General features: G+C 42.4%; 1 protein-coding gene across 3 annotated transcripts in view; it reads right to left on the reverse strand.

The window, feature by feature from the left end:
* tnrc6c2 (trinucleotide repeat containing adaptor 6C2) overlaps positions 1-15,438 on the reverse strand; it is a 54,411-nt gene that overhangs the window by 27,803 nt on the left and 11,170 nt on the right. For 2 of the 3 annotated variants that reach the window (XM_038713757.1, XM_038713756.1), the window contains exon 4: positions 6,220-6,627. The exons of the other annotated variant lie outside the window; for it this stretch is intronic. In XM_038713757.1, the coding sequence (XP_038569685.1) occupies positions 6,220-6,627 (408 nt within the window). The remainder of the gene's footprint in view (positions 1-6,219; positions 6,628-15,438) is intronic. 3 annotated transcript variants of the gene reach the window in all.

The raw sequence follows: 15,438 nt of genomic DNA on the forward strand, positions 1-15,438 counted from the left end.
CTGATTGACAATCAATTTCACATGCTGTTGTGCAAATGGAATAGACAACAGGTGGAAATTATAGGCAATTAGCAAGACCAATAAAGGAGTGGTTCTGCAGGTGGTGACCACAGACAACTTCTCAGTTCCTATGCTTCCTGACTGATGTTATGGTCACTTTTGAATGCTGGTGGTGCTTTCACTCTAGTGGTAGCATGAGACGGAGTCTACAACCCACACAAGTGGCTCAGGTAGTGCAGCTCATCCAGGATGGCACATCAATGCGAGCTGTGGCAAGAAGGTTTGCTGTGTCTGTCAGCGTAGTGTCCAGAGCATGGAGGCGCTACCAGGAGACAGGCCAGTACATCAGGAGACGTGGAGGAGGCCGTAGGAGGGCAACAACCCAGCAGCAGGACCGCTAACTCCGCCTTTGTGCAAGGAGGAGCAGGAGGTGCAGGAGGAGCACTGCCAGAGCCCTGCAAAATGACCTCCAGCAGGCCACAAATGTGCATGTGTCTGCTCAAACGGTCAGAAACAAAATCCATGAGGGTGGTATGAGAGCCCGACCTCCACAGGTGGGGGTTGTGCTTACAGCCCAACACCGTGCAGGACGTTTGGCATTTGCCAGAGAACACCAAGACTGGCAAATTCGCCACTGGCGCCCTGTGCTCTTCACAGATGAAAGCAGGTTCACACTGAGCACGTGACAGACGTGACAGAGTCTGGAGACACCGTGGAGAACGTTCTGCTGCCTGCAACATCCTCCAGCATGACCGGTGGGTCACTAATGGTGTGGGGTGACATTTCTTTGTGGGGCCGCACAGCCCTCCATGTGCTCACCAGAGGTAGCCTGATTGCCATTAGGTACCGAGATGAGATCCTCAGACCCCTTGTGAGACCATATGCTGGTGCGGTTGGCCCTGGGTTCCTCCTAATGCAAGACAACGCTAGGCCTCATGTGGCTGGAGTGTGTCAGCAGTTCCTGCAAAAGGAAGGCATTGATGCTATGGACTGGCCCGCCTGTTCCCCAGACCTGAATCCAATTGAGCACATCTGGGACATCATGTCTCGCTCTATCCACCAACGCCACGTTGCACCACAGACTGTCCAGGAGTTGGCGGATGCTCTAGTCCAGGTCTGGGAGGAGATCCCTCAGGAGACCATCTGCCACCTCATCAGGAGCATGCCCAGGCATTGTAGGGAGGTCATACAGGCACGTGGAGGCCACACACACTACTGAGCCTCATTCTGACTTGTTTTAAGGACATTACATCAAAGTTGGATCGGCCTGTAGTGTGGTTTTCCACTTTGATTTTGAGTGTGACTCCAAATCCAGACCTCCATGGGTTGATAAATTTGATTTCCATTGATAATTTGTGTGATTTTGTTGTCAGCACATTCAACTATGTAAAGAAAGAAGTATTTAATGAGATTATTTCATTCATTCAGATCTAGGAGGTGTTATTTTAGTGTTCCCTTTATTTTTTTGAGCAGTGTATCTGTGAGCCGCCTGTCTGCAGTTAGTCGGCGTGTCTGAAATGATTAAACCAGAGCAGACATGTAAATAAACGTGAGCTGAACAAGAATCTTACACGGCGGTAGCTCAGGCGCTTTTTGTGACGTTGTAGTTGCATTCAACAGCAGTAACTCACTGTATCCTAGACGGCATGATTTATACCAATGGTGGTTAAATGGTTTCACGTAGCTTTGGTTAGAAGAGTGCTGGTAAAGGGAGAAACTAGATGTGAATGTGCTACATTGAAATTATGGCAGATTATGTGTTACGTGTATTTCACTTATGTTTACAGATGGCTGAAAAAGTTGCACCTTCCAATAGCAAATATTTATTGATGTGTAATTGTTTACATGTTCACTTTTTGAGACTAAATCGATTTTATTAACATAATCCATTTAGGAAAAGGGTTTATAGCCCACATACATACCAGCTTTCAATATCGGCCTGTTCTAAGTGTAGTTTATACAGTAAAGGGGTCTACTAACCAAACCATTCTTAAAATCAAAATATCGGCTCATAAATGAGCTCTTTTTCACTTTAATATCAGCATCGGAAATAAACAAGGGAAGAACTTCTGATGATGAGATGATCTGCCATCATAGACATGGGCAGGTAGCCAAGAAATAAACGCCTCCCTTCCCCTTTGAATGAAAGGGTGGTAGGGAGAGATGCAGAAAGTCTGGGGGGAGGGGTTGGCAATTGCAATGTCAAGGTAAAAGTGACATGGCAAGAGAAAACACACAAACAGACTAAGAGAGATGGTCTGGCAATAAATGGATTCTTTAGTTTGACTGTGAGCCTAAGACTACGTTTGGTTTTATCAGAGGGCACTGTGGGGTGACATAACACCAGAACCAGAGCATGAGGGGATGTTTAGTAGTCTTTTGTCCCCAAATGGACCCTCTCCATCTGTCTTTGAAGGGTGCTTTACGCCTACTCGGATCAAAGACGGCATGTACTTGTTTTTCCGGAAGCAGGGATAAAAAATAAACACTGAGGGAATGGTCACAGGAGGGTTTAAAAAGCTCATCATTCATGTCTGTTTACCTCTGCTGAGAGGAGAGAGAAAATAGGAGAGCGAGACCATGGTGACTTCTCCGGTTTCCATGACAGAGGCTGGATTAATGAAGCCACTAGGGGGTTCTCTCTCTTCTGTGCATGCGTGTGTGTCACAGCTTGAGCACATGGGGCAATCTATACCTCCTTGGATGAATTAGTGCCAAGTAATCTTGTGATTATTTGATGATTTTAAATCATACAAAAAACATGTCTAAGTGGTAGTTGTTTTTACATCTTAATTTGTACCATCGTTTTTTTGTTTTTGTTTTTTTTACTAAAAGCAACACTCAGTTCCACCTCCACTAAGCATTTCACTTCAATAATACATGCCCCAAAACCCAACTGCTTTACCTGCAAATCAAAAGGGCCCAAATGAAAGGGCCAAGTGTTTTAACAGCACCCAGCAGAGTGCCTTCTGGCTACATGCTCTGTCTGGGTAACCAGCAAACAGCTGGTGAGTTGCAGTTCCCACAGTCTTAAGAGACCCCCACTCTAGCACCTGCTACTGGGGAGCCTGTCTGGACGGCTGCTGGCTGCTCTGGACTACTTAATAGTCCCCAGTCAGCTGGAGAGATGGGGATAGTGGGTGCGACAGAGGGAGGGAGAGGGGACGGGGGGTCTCTGTCTGGTGTTTGGGACAATTAAATGGGGTTCAGAGAGCGTAGGTTACGTGGGAATAGTGTGAATGCCCTTAAATCTAAAGGGGGTTGCCTTTCAGACTTTGGGGATGGGGTGGCGTGTGTGGAAAGCCACAATAGCCTGTAAGAATCTTATACATTGCACAAATTTATTATGGCCTCTAAATTGAAATTTGTATGACTTTCCCAAAAGAAAGAAAAGTAACCAAAAACAAAGAGTCAAAAGAAATACATTTAACCACTTTGGGACATTGACCCAATATGACTGCAGCACTGTGTGTGTGTGTGTGTGTGTGTGTGTGTGTGTGTGCGCGCGCGCATTCCCCTTTAAACTCTGAGCCAGCTGGCCTGCAAGGCACACACAGATCTGAGAGGACACAACTAGGCCAGGCTAGTGTGTTCTTGCAGCTGCACGGCCACTACATCTATGTGCATGTGTTTGCATGTGCACAAGTACAAACATGTTTGTGTTATCCGAGTGAAGGATACATCACATCCCTTTGGACTTCACCAGAGAGGTCAGAAGTGTGTCCTCAAAACAAAGTTCATTCTTTACTTACAGTTACACTGAGGAAGAAAACTTTGTTTCTGTATTTGCAGGCAGGGTACATCAAATTACCCATGAATATAACATGATACTGTGATTTTGATACAAGTTTACAAATTTAGATTTAGAAAAGGCTATACATTATTCTCTTACATTTGATATTGATTTAGTTCTTGACGCCATTTACAAATGTGTAGTCTGGCAATAATACAAGACATGCATAAATGAGGTATTCCATATCCATTTCAGGTCAGTCATATTGCTACAACACAACCACTGCAGCCGGGACTGGTACTTGGAGCAAGGCCTGATGTGCTACTATTACTGTTATCTGTGTAAATTTTAAGTTATTTCTCAAGCTCTTCTACCACAAAAGTAGTGATGTGCTGAGTAAATCTTAGCGTGCAGAACAGTAAGTTAAACTACAATGTCCACTCTCTAAATTATGTATGCCAGAATCACTGCAACAACAGGGCCACTAGCTTGAGGCTATTAGCTGAGCAGACAGGAAAGAACAGGCTGTGAAGGGGAAGCCCTCAGGACAAGAACAAGAGGAGAAGGGGGTAGAAACCCAGCCAATAGCTACTCTACCACAGGATGTGTTGTGCTGAGGGGCCTCGGGGAAAACCAGAGTGAGGTAAAGGCCAAACAGGACAACAATAATAAGGACATTATAGGTTAATACACTCGACCAGGGGAGCTCAACTTAGCTGGAGCCAAAAACAGAAATATTATTTTAAATCAAAAGGCTTAGAGGCATTGCTTCTCTTGACGGAGTTAAGCCTGCAGCCAAATTAAAATCCTATCCCACAGCTGAGGAAACCCTGTACTAAACAGCTGAGCACAAAGAGGAAGTTTCAGCTTCTAAACTAATAATCAATAAAAAATGTCCAGGACAACCCAAATCTGTCCCTTATTAATATTTAAATGTAGTTTATAAAATGCTGAAAGAAAACAATTAACTGACATTCACAACATTTTTCATAAAAAGAGCCCCATAAAACTATGCTAGTATATGGACTAGTAAATGAGGCACATCTAGCAAAAAACTCGCAGGCTTTAAGCTTTTGTTTTATGCTGTGATTGGTGGCAAAGGCCCAAATATGAGAACAGCAGCAACTTGACCAGTTGCCTCTGTGACGCAAAGGGCTGTAGTTAGCTAGCTAGCCATGCACCACAGCTGCTGCCAGTTTGTTTACAGAGTGCCCGGTGTTCTCCCAGCAAATGAAAAAATTAACAGAGAGAAGAGAAGAAGATGCGAGCAGATACGCATGCAAGCTCCTGAACAAATCTGAACATGCAAACACTGTGTTGTATCTTTGCATCTATATATTCAAAACTACACTCTGTTATGTTATAGGATGTGAGATATTTATGTCTGTGTACATTAGTAAGCAGACGGTTATGGTTGCTTTACAGACAGAAAATAAAGAGAAACCTTTAGAAGAATGGGACAATGAGTTCAGGATAACAAGAAACACCATAATGTCCATAAACTGAGAGAAATACAGTTGTTATAATGATATAAATAACTCATGGCCATCCTTTATAAACATCACTCACTTGCATACAAATACACACAAGCTACCACACAATGAGCACCTTAAGGCAAGTTCAGTATTAGTGATCTTAGAGGCCACCAGTGAGTTCATTAAAAAGCTACCGCTGGCTACAGAGGTCTGAGAGTGTGTGGATGTGTGTGTGGTCCTTACAGTCGAAAGCGTGCAGAGGCTGAAACAACTGAACTACATTCTTCTAACTTAGACTAAAATATAGAAATACGATTTTCCAAGGTTTGATAGAATTTGCCGTCATTATTGCCAGCGTAAGCATCGGGAGCCAGACTTGAGCACTCTAACAGCACAGACCTACTTTGGAAACAAGGTACAGCTATCACAATCCTTACAGAAGGCCAAAGAAAGGGAAAAGCAGGGGGAGCAGTCAACTGAAGCCACCTTAGACCTGAGTCTTCAATTTTAATTTGGTTTAATTTAGAAGCTGTATCTTGTCTTTATTTTATACTGACTGGAAGTGAAGGTGTGCTGTTAAACTACAATTATAATTACTATAATTTATTGTGCCTGCAACGCAGTAAAATCAGTCAGTGCTGCTTTGCATACCACTGCATCTGTACCAAGGCAAAGTGAATACAAAATCTATTAATAAAATTCTAAACATTTTACATTTGTCTCACAAAATGTGGGAAAATCAGTGAGAATAACAACGGTTGAAGCAAAATGTTAGATATGAAAGACAATTTACTAAAGTCATCGAAAGAAATGTCATTAAACATGCAGCCTAAATAGCTAGAATACAACCAACATGCATAAAATCAAACTCAATGACATTTTAAGAATAACAAATTTGCACACAGCCAGCACAAAAGTGTTAACAATAATATAAACAATAAAATAACCCACAAAAACCAATCAGGAATCTATTCCAGGGCAATTTTATTTTTTTACAGTATTGACACAAACCTGGGTGGCGTTTGCCCGCAGCGGACGTGGCAGAGTTTGGGGTAGCGTTGCTGGTAGTCAAAGAAGAAGAAGAAGAAGAAGAGTAAGATGATGGAGGTGAAGAGGAGGAGGAAGAGGAGGAGGAGAGGGTAAGAGCGCTGAGGGCTCCTGCCGGCAGTGGCTGGCCTCTCTTCAGTAGCTGCTTGTGCTCCTGCTGGCGGAAGCGTGGGGGCACCTCTCTAGGCGGGTAGCGAGCACTGGCAGAGGACAACTGGCACTGCTGCTGAGGGGGAGTCGGGAGTTGGCTACTGGAGGAGGCGCGCTTGCCATTGCCAGAAGAAGAGGAGGTGGAGAGGGGCAGCGTGGGGCTGGCGGGGTGGAGGTGGTGGGGTGGGCCAAGACTGGGCTTAGTGGGAGCAGGCTCTGGCACTGGATGGATATAATACACAGGCATGCACACACACACACAAAGACACATGCGGGTAGCAAGGTATTAATGTTTGGGTTAACTCACTATTAGTCCTTTATGTAACAGAAATTATACTTGGCTGGGCGGGGATTTTACAACTGTTGAAAAAAATAATTGTAGCGTTTTTTTGTCTCTGAACAGTGAGGTTGTCCCTGAGCATTAATCTAGGTTAATTTACTGGTAAGCGCAATTGTGTTTTTTAATGTTGCAATACTATATATACTGAATGTGTAATTAAAAACCCACTTTATCAAGTTCTATTCTAGCAGCATGCAGTGGAACAGGAGTGCAGTTAATGATATTCCAGAAGGTATTAATAATTGAATCCCTTTGTCTGCACTCTATGTTGGCATGGACTATCCCTTTAAGTTAACTGCCTCATGCAGCCTTTTGTAGAACATATGTTACGGGCCCAGACACACTTTATGAAAAGGTCATATTTTTTCTGCTGACTGAACACAGACACACAAACACACGCAGACACCTCATTTCCTCTTCATTACACTTTCTTGTTCTTGCCACCCCTCCCCACCATCACACATTCTCACACATACACCTTTCCCTGCTGGTGTGGCCCCAGCCTGACCCCTTTCCCTGTGGTGGCAGTGACCAGCCAGCCGTCTAATTGAGCGTAAGCCTGAAAGGTGTTATTATTAGCAGCAGACCTGGATAGATAGCAACCAAACAGATTGGCTTGGCTAAAGTTTCCTCTCCAGGGTACTGGCATCCTGAAGAGGATGTTGCAGTGTGAGTTTAATCAGAGAAGACACTGAACTACATCAGGTATAGCAGTACTCTACCTTCCCAGCTGCTTTCATACTGACTGCCAATAGCTGATGACTTAAGAGCTATATACAGTTTTGTGGACCATGGTGAATAGAGCTGATGATGTTATTTTCTATAGTCCCTAGATAGGTATGGCTGTTCTAAACAAAAGCTGAGACTGCCTTCACTCAAGGGAGGGTGAGAGAGACACGTGTGTGGGGGGGAAAGATGGCAAGAAACAATGTGTTAATTAAAGCCTTAGTTGATATAGTGTGAAAGTCTGGACTTATTCCTTCAACAGTCCTGTACTGTGTACACACACACACACACACACACACACACACGCGCACGAGCAGAGGTATTCACCCTGCCTGCCAAGAGCTTGTCTATAAGCACAGCTAAGAGAGGCCCTCTCAGTGAGCACAAAACTAATCCAGGTGGCTGCCTTACACATAGAAACAGCGGCGATATATAGGGAACTTGAATTTGCATTAACACAGACATATTCAAAATACAACTCCAACACATGGAGAGAACTGAGGGGGAGGAGGGCTGCCCTCCTCCAGCAGTGTCTGGCTAGCTTGGAACTGCAGCTGGTGACGCACATCACCGATTAAATTCAGCTCGGCCCGCCTGACTCTGCCTCGACCAATCAGACAGCAAGAAGGTGAAAACAAGCTGCCCTGCCTCCTTTCCTCTTGGTCCTCCCCACTCCAATCCCCCCCCCCCCTCCTTCCATCTCTGCCTTTCCATCAGTGGGTTGCTCTATAACCCCACTACTCTCGCTCTCTCTCCTTTTCTTTTTTATGCGTCTACCTGTCTCTGTGTTCTCTGCTCACCATGACATTTTCCCTCTGGGCCTTTATCCGTCTTGATCGCCTGTGTTTCCATCTATTTTCTCTCTTGTCTTGTTTCTGTATCTGATAATTGTTTTGGTGTGTGGTTATGTACATAAAGAGAAAATTAACCACAAAAATGATTTAACAGGTGACCTACTTTAAAGATGAGTGCTTGGCTTTCTGCCTCTTTCAATCTCCTTCTCCACCTTTGCATATCTTCTTTCTGACATCACAGCTGCACAACAGTACTTCTGTCATTACGAAGGTGTTCCTTTTTAATCTTTTGTCCGTCTTATTTGCCAAATCTTTACAATTCATAAAAGAGACAAACTTGCTAAAGGAACTTTGTGAGGTTCCAAAGACACATATGAGAGTTACTCAGTCAGCTATCATTTCTGCTGCCAGTCTGGTACAGGAAGCAGAAGAACCCAGGAGACAGACAAACTAGTCCCTTAGCTCAAGCATGCCTCAAAAACACCCTGCTTCATACAGCCTGTGTTTGTGTTGTTGTAGTAACACGGGTGTATCCATGCTGCAACTCCCTTATGTTGCAGATGACCACATCTAATTTCTCCTGCACAATGACATATTCAGAAGCACGCTGTGACAAACCTCTTCAATTACACTATTCTATGCTTGCAAAGAAGCTACAAGGATCTGTGATTTTTCCAGAAAAGTGCTGCTATGATACTATCCAGCTGGATAATATGCAACATCTTTGTACTTAGGAAGTGAAAATGAAGGTTCTCCTGAGAAGGAAGGGATGTGACACACACACACACACACACACACACCTGAGACCACTAAAAAATGGCCTCAATGTGAAGAGGTGAGAAGAATAGTATGTGTGAAAGACATTGCTCCCGCCTGCCCTGAACAAATGCATATATATATTTGCAGAGACATGTCTTATTTTGAGGAGAGATCTTTTCTTAATCTATGATGGATGGGTAAGTGCTGATCTTGTGTGAGGAGGCAATGCAATCCACACAGAAGATCAGTGAAGTTGCAGGTTTATTGCATTTGAACTCAACTGAACTCATCTCAATGACTAACAGCTTTGCTGGGTTTCTCTGCTTATTAAGCCCTTACTGTAGGTGAAGTTTCTTTCTATAAATACCAGTCAACAGCTTCTAATATAAAACATTTTATAAATATTTATTCACTGCACTCTTTTCAATCTACAATCTACAAACAGAGGACATTTCAATTTGATGACGATCAGGGGCTCACTTAAATGATTAATAATCAGCCTCTGACCACGAAAGTGAAGATTCCTTGACTACAAGCTACCTGTCCAACCACCTTAGACATTGGTAACTTTCAGATATCATCTTGATAAAAAAAAAACAACTATGCAAATAGACAAAAACATGTAAAAAAGAAAAATAAGAGACATAAATAGTATTATTATTGCTATTATGCAGTTACAGCAATGAAAGTTATGAGAGTTGTGCTTTGAAAACCAAATTTAGACATTTATTTGATGGTGGCCTTGGTACCTCTAATTGAAGTTGACAAGGAGAGCCAATTAAATAAGCATTTGTATCAAGTGCATTGTAAATTCCATTAAACCTTCCAGCTGAGGCGCTCTCTACAACCTTACACCAAACTTTTAATTACAGCCCTTCTTCACACTAAATGGTTAATTACACACAATGAGAGAGAGTAAGGGAAAGAGCAATGGTTTAAGAAGACAGTTAAGTGAGCATAGATGAAGAAAAAAAAAGCATACAAGACAGAGGGAAATTCATAAAGGGAGTTGAAAATCCATGAACAAGGCGTAATGGGCATGAAGGTAGGGTATCAGTTATTGTAAAGAACAACAGTGATTGGTTCCCGGAGCCTAGTGCCAGGCAGCGCAGGTTCCCACATCTCTTCTGTCTATTGTCTGCAGAGCCACTTCATTACGCAGCCATGTTTAAAAAAGGGGGGAGGGATGGATATAACACACAGGCCTATATGCCCTGCACAATGGTGCATTTCTTAATCCAATAAAAGCTTTGAAGAAAGGAAGGTAAGATTAAATACAGTGTGTTTTCAAAGTGGGTTTACATCTGTGTGTACGACAATTTTAAACATGCTGCTTTTCAAGTGGTTTTATATGGGTGCAGACTTTTGTGCATCAATGTTTTCTTTCAGCTCATCAAAGCAAGCTAAAGAAAAGAAGCATCCCCATGCCTTAGTGAAAAATGTGAAACAAGGTCCACTCAATTTTTTCTAAGAAACTGGATCAAAACAATATGGAGGCAGGGTTCGCCGGGTGTATGAAGTGCACACACTGTAAACAACACGAGTTTGGAATGAGTTCACGGTTCTCTATATCACACCTCTCACTTCCTTCCGCAAATTCTCTATACAAGCAGATATGGGATCCTTACTTATTTCAACACCAATATGATTGCTTACTCTTTCCAGGGAAGTAGCTAAGCATTACACAACTTAATGCTTTTAGTCTACAATCCACTAAAATGGTGCCTAAACATTTTTAATAATAAAATGAAATAAGACTTGGCCATTTTGATATGGTAACCAAGAGGACCTTTTAGTAGACAGAAAGAAGAAGTCAAATGTGTGCGTGTTTATGCGCACAAGGGAGGGTCAAGTGGGTGTGTTTCTATGAGAGCCCATCTGTCAGTATTAGTAGAGAAAAACACCCTCACTCACAAAATAGAGGAACATTTTCTCACCCCTCACCATTCCTATAATGGGCCGTTGCTATAGGGACTGACAGTTGCCTAACACACCTCCATTTTGCCTCTTGTGACCCCCTGTGCCTCCTGTGACCTCTTTCCATACCACACCTCTTCCGCCGTCTCTCTCTATAATTAATGCCCCCACCCTTTCTCCATGCCAAGAATTTTTTCTCTTGCTCCAGTCACAGTTGTTCATCTCAGCTATGCCTCTCTGGCCAGTTTTTATTGGATTATGAGCTGCCCCAAGAAACCCTTTTCGCTTTTAGCCATAAAAGTAGCTAACCAATTCTCTGCGTAAAGAGCTTTAAAAGGATCATACTACACCCCCTGTCTGAGGTCAGTGCCTGAGGGCAACATCTGCCTGAAAACACATGTCTTTTAAATTTGATAGAAATGATGCATGATGGCATCTTAAACTTTTTAAGGCCGACGCCCACATGACAAATGTGGCTCCCACTGGCAGAGTCCATAGTCAAACCTGAAACACAGTAGGCAACTGGAGGACTCATTTGCAGTACAAATGTGAATTTCTCATCCGTTATATGTCAATATGACTAATATCCCAAGGCATTATAACCTTACGCTAAACACAAATTATAGAAGCAATCTCATAAGATCAAATCCAAATGGTAGAGCAACATGGTGTCTGGACATTTTTGTTTTATCTGCTATGGTCTGCTGTTTCAAAATGGCCTGAGGGAAGAGCAAGGGGAGCCCCTTATGCAGACATACAGGCAGTCTTACAGATGCATATGTGTGTGTGAATATCTTGGCCTCAATGCACAGACTGAACTGTCCTTCAGATCAGCTGTGCTACATCCTATCAATCTTCCTGATATTTGACATGAAGCAGCTCAATGTTGGGGGAAGAAATGATGGGGGTGGGGCATGAGTAACAGAATGGGCTTTCTTGACAGCAGCTTGTGAGTGATCATACAACATGAACACACAGAGAGGAAAGCATTGTTTGAGTTTGTGCACCCCTGTTGTTTCCTATCTCTCTGCCCCTGTCTCTCCCTCCATCCCTCACTCTCCTCTAGCACTTGACATGCATGCGGGGTGAGCACACAGGAGGTTGAGGAAAAAAAACAATTATGCTCGGCAGTCATAAATCCACAGGATGTAATTCACAAGCTATTCACCATTAATTCTTTGAGTGTTTAGAAATGTGGTTAACAGAAAAGAATAGCAGCCTAAATGCTAAAGTAAATTAGTCCCTAATTAGATTGCGATTGATGAAATTCCCTTTCGAAAGTGTTGACGCAATTAATAGCATGTGAAATTGCAAATTAATCCAGTACAGAATTGTACGACACACTCGTGTTTATGTGCGTCCCTCGCCACTTTGAAAAATATAATGCTGTTATCACCGTGTAAATATGTTTCTCCTCAGATGTGGTCACTGGTGCCGAGCATGTCGAGGGGTGAGATGAGACAGGGGGAAGAAACTGGGGAAGGAGGAAAGTTAGGGACGAGGCAGTGACAGGCATTACATTTGTTCTCTAATCTTTCAGCAGTGAAAAGTGCATGAGCAGTAAAAACAGAGATTGCTGATTTTCTGATTATCAGGTTGTGGGAATGCAACAGACGCACTGTGGTATTACTGTGACTTTCTGTGCCTGTGTGTAGCCACCTGTTCCATGAATTGCATTTGTGTAACTTTCTGCTTGAGCCATGTTTTCTCATAACTTCAATAATATTTGTGTGTGTTTGTTCGTATTGAGCTACAATGGCTTGTATATTATTGCCTTTGATGTTTTGCAATTCCATAATATGCGCATTTGCTTCACAGAATAGATTGAAAGACTACAAGTCACTGTAGGGAAGAAAGTGCATCTTTTAATATGACTGTTGGCAACTAGAAACACACATCTGCAGCTCAACAGATATGCTCGCTCTTCATGGACTCCTGTGCGTGTGTGTGGTCCAGGCATGTGCATGTTTTTGCCAAGGTTGGTAGGTATGTATAGCAGTCAAACTGGTTGATTGTGATTGCAGTCGTGGCAGAGATTGTGATGAAGCTGCGTGTGTGCTGGGGGTAAATAATCAGCATCCTTCTGAGGTAATGGGGACTGGGAGCGAGGAAAGGTGGGAGGGCCCTGCATCAGAGGTCCAGTTTGTGTGTGTGGGGGAGGTGGGTTGGGGCAGTGGGACACTGCCTCCTGGAACCCTGTGTTTGGAGAAGCTCCATGCCTAATGGGGGGCAGAGAAGTTAATTCCACTGCGCCAAAGCTTTATCTCATTTTCATACATATGAATGCGGCAGGCCGAGATCGATTACCGCAAACAAATTGAAATGCTTGGGACCGAGGAGGCCTGCAGAGAGTGGAAAGCAGAAAGAGGAGCATGGGGGGAGGTGGTGTGCATGTGTCTATGAATTTCTGAGAGTTTATAAGGAAGGCAGAATTCACCGATATGGATGGAAAAACACAAATCACCACCGCATACAAATTTTCTCTCCTCCTTATATATATATATATATATATATATATATATATATATATATATATATATATATATATATATATATATATATATATATATATATATATATATATATATATATATATATATATATATATATATATATATATATATATATATATATATATATATATATATATTATATATATATATATATATATATATATATTATATATATATATATATATATATATATATATATATATATATATATATATATATATATATGCCACCTTCCTTTTAAAAGATATTGCAGGAGGTTATGAGCAAAACTCAGAGGTCCTGGTGGCTCACTGAACGATTAGTCTTCAAAGAGGCCCTCTTTCCCACTACTTTCTTGATCTTTCTGTCTGCACGAGTACCCACTACATACACACAATCAGTTTCTCATTCTATGTCCCTAATTCTCTCCATCTCTCATTAAACATACCATAAAATAAATGTCCATGTCATTAGTCCCCTTCTATATTAGCATCGTCATTGACTCCCAACAGTCATCTTTGGCACTCGTCTTAAGTGTCCACTGCTTCATTACTTTCTTTTCTGCCTTTACTTCTTTCATTTTTGCTTTTATCTGGCCCCAGAACGCCCTGTTAGACTTCTTCCTCTCCTTTTCTTCCTCCTCCTTCTTCTTAGCTCTGCCCCTGTCTATGGGCCTCTCTCACATACAGAGCTTCAATATTTCCACTCTGACTCTCAGCATTTCCTTCGCCACTCCTGCCAGCAAACACTTGGTATGAGCATACACGGTAGTCAGAAAGTGTTAGGGCTGTGATACCCTCTTCATTGTTTTGGCTCAAATCCAGCATGCAGAGGCCCTAACTTTGAGTGCATGGCATATATTGTTGCCCACATAATCCTTTGGGTCTTGTGGACTGCCACCATCTCACAACCACAGACCTCTCCTAGCTCCTGGTCCAGTCCATCAGGTTAAATTCTAGATGTAACAAAAATTCAGCAGGCATTTTTCAGTGCCCAGTGTACATGAATGGTCAAGTGATATGCGTTTCCAGGCGTGCAGACTGGAAGGAGATTATTTCTGAAATGTTGCTAAAAACACTCATGTGTACGGAGATTGTTTTTTTATTTTATTTTAAATTGCCATTTTATAATGAAAACGTAGTAGGGTGAACCCGAGTGTGAAGCAGGCAGTTCGTGGAAAAGAGCATTCACGCTCAATGAATCTGCCATGTGTAAATAAGCTGCACACAATTAAATAAGCTTGTTCCCTAAAGACTATTTTTTGACAAGTGTATTGTACTTACAGATTACGTCAATCATAATAATCTTTTCTCTGAAAAAGCATGTCCACTCAAGCACAAGAACAGCAGCATTAAATGCTTCTTCAAATCAGAAGCAGCTAGCTTTGTGCAGAGGCTGTGAAAATTGGTCAACAGGCCAAGCTCACAGTCAGGGCAGTAGAGGCTAATAAAACTGACAGGTCATAGTTCAAGGCAAGCTGGGGTGACCTCTGTTGAAGCCCAACAGTTCCACACAGATGGCCAAGCTGCTGCTCAAGCTGGGGGAGGACAGGGACCAACAGACACACTAGGAGGATTTAAAAGGTAGACACCTTGCTCAAATTCTGTGCCATCACCCAAACACCAATCATGTAATAACAAAACTGATTTCAAGCATTTTGCATTAACTACATCATGCATCAAGTGTAAATGCAGGAATAACACCACATTGGTGCTAGGTGAAAAGACAACATAGCAGGATTGCTATGCGTGACAATTAGCACTGGCCAAAAGTCCTGCCACTAACTCTGGACTATAAATCTATTCATAAGCCAAAAACATACAAATCAAATGATCACAGGTCTTTATAAATCTCTTGCCACAACAACACACGAATCAAATAAATGTCTTTGTCACTGGGACAATTCAGAGCAGCAGAGGCAAAACAATGTATTTTGTAAATATTTCCCATGAAAATAAAGCTAATTTTACAGCAATACACTGAGAAAATCTATTTTAGCATCTTC

Source organism: Micropterus salmoides, unplaced genomic scaffold (assembly GCF_014851395.1).
Source record: "Micropterus salmoides isolate LMB-PRFRI ecotype aquatic unplaced genomic scaffold, ASM1485139v1 Ms_hic_scaffold_12, whole genome shotgun sequence".
Taxonomy (NCBI): domain Eukaryota; kingdom Metazoa; phylum Chordata; class Actinopteri; order Centrarchiformes; family Centrarchidae; genus Micropterus; species Micropterus salmoides.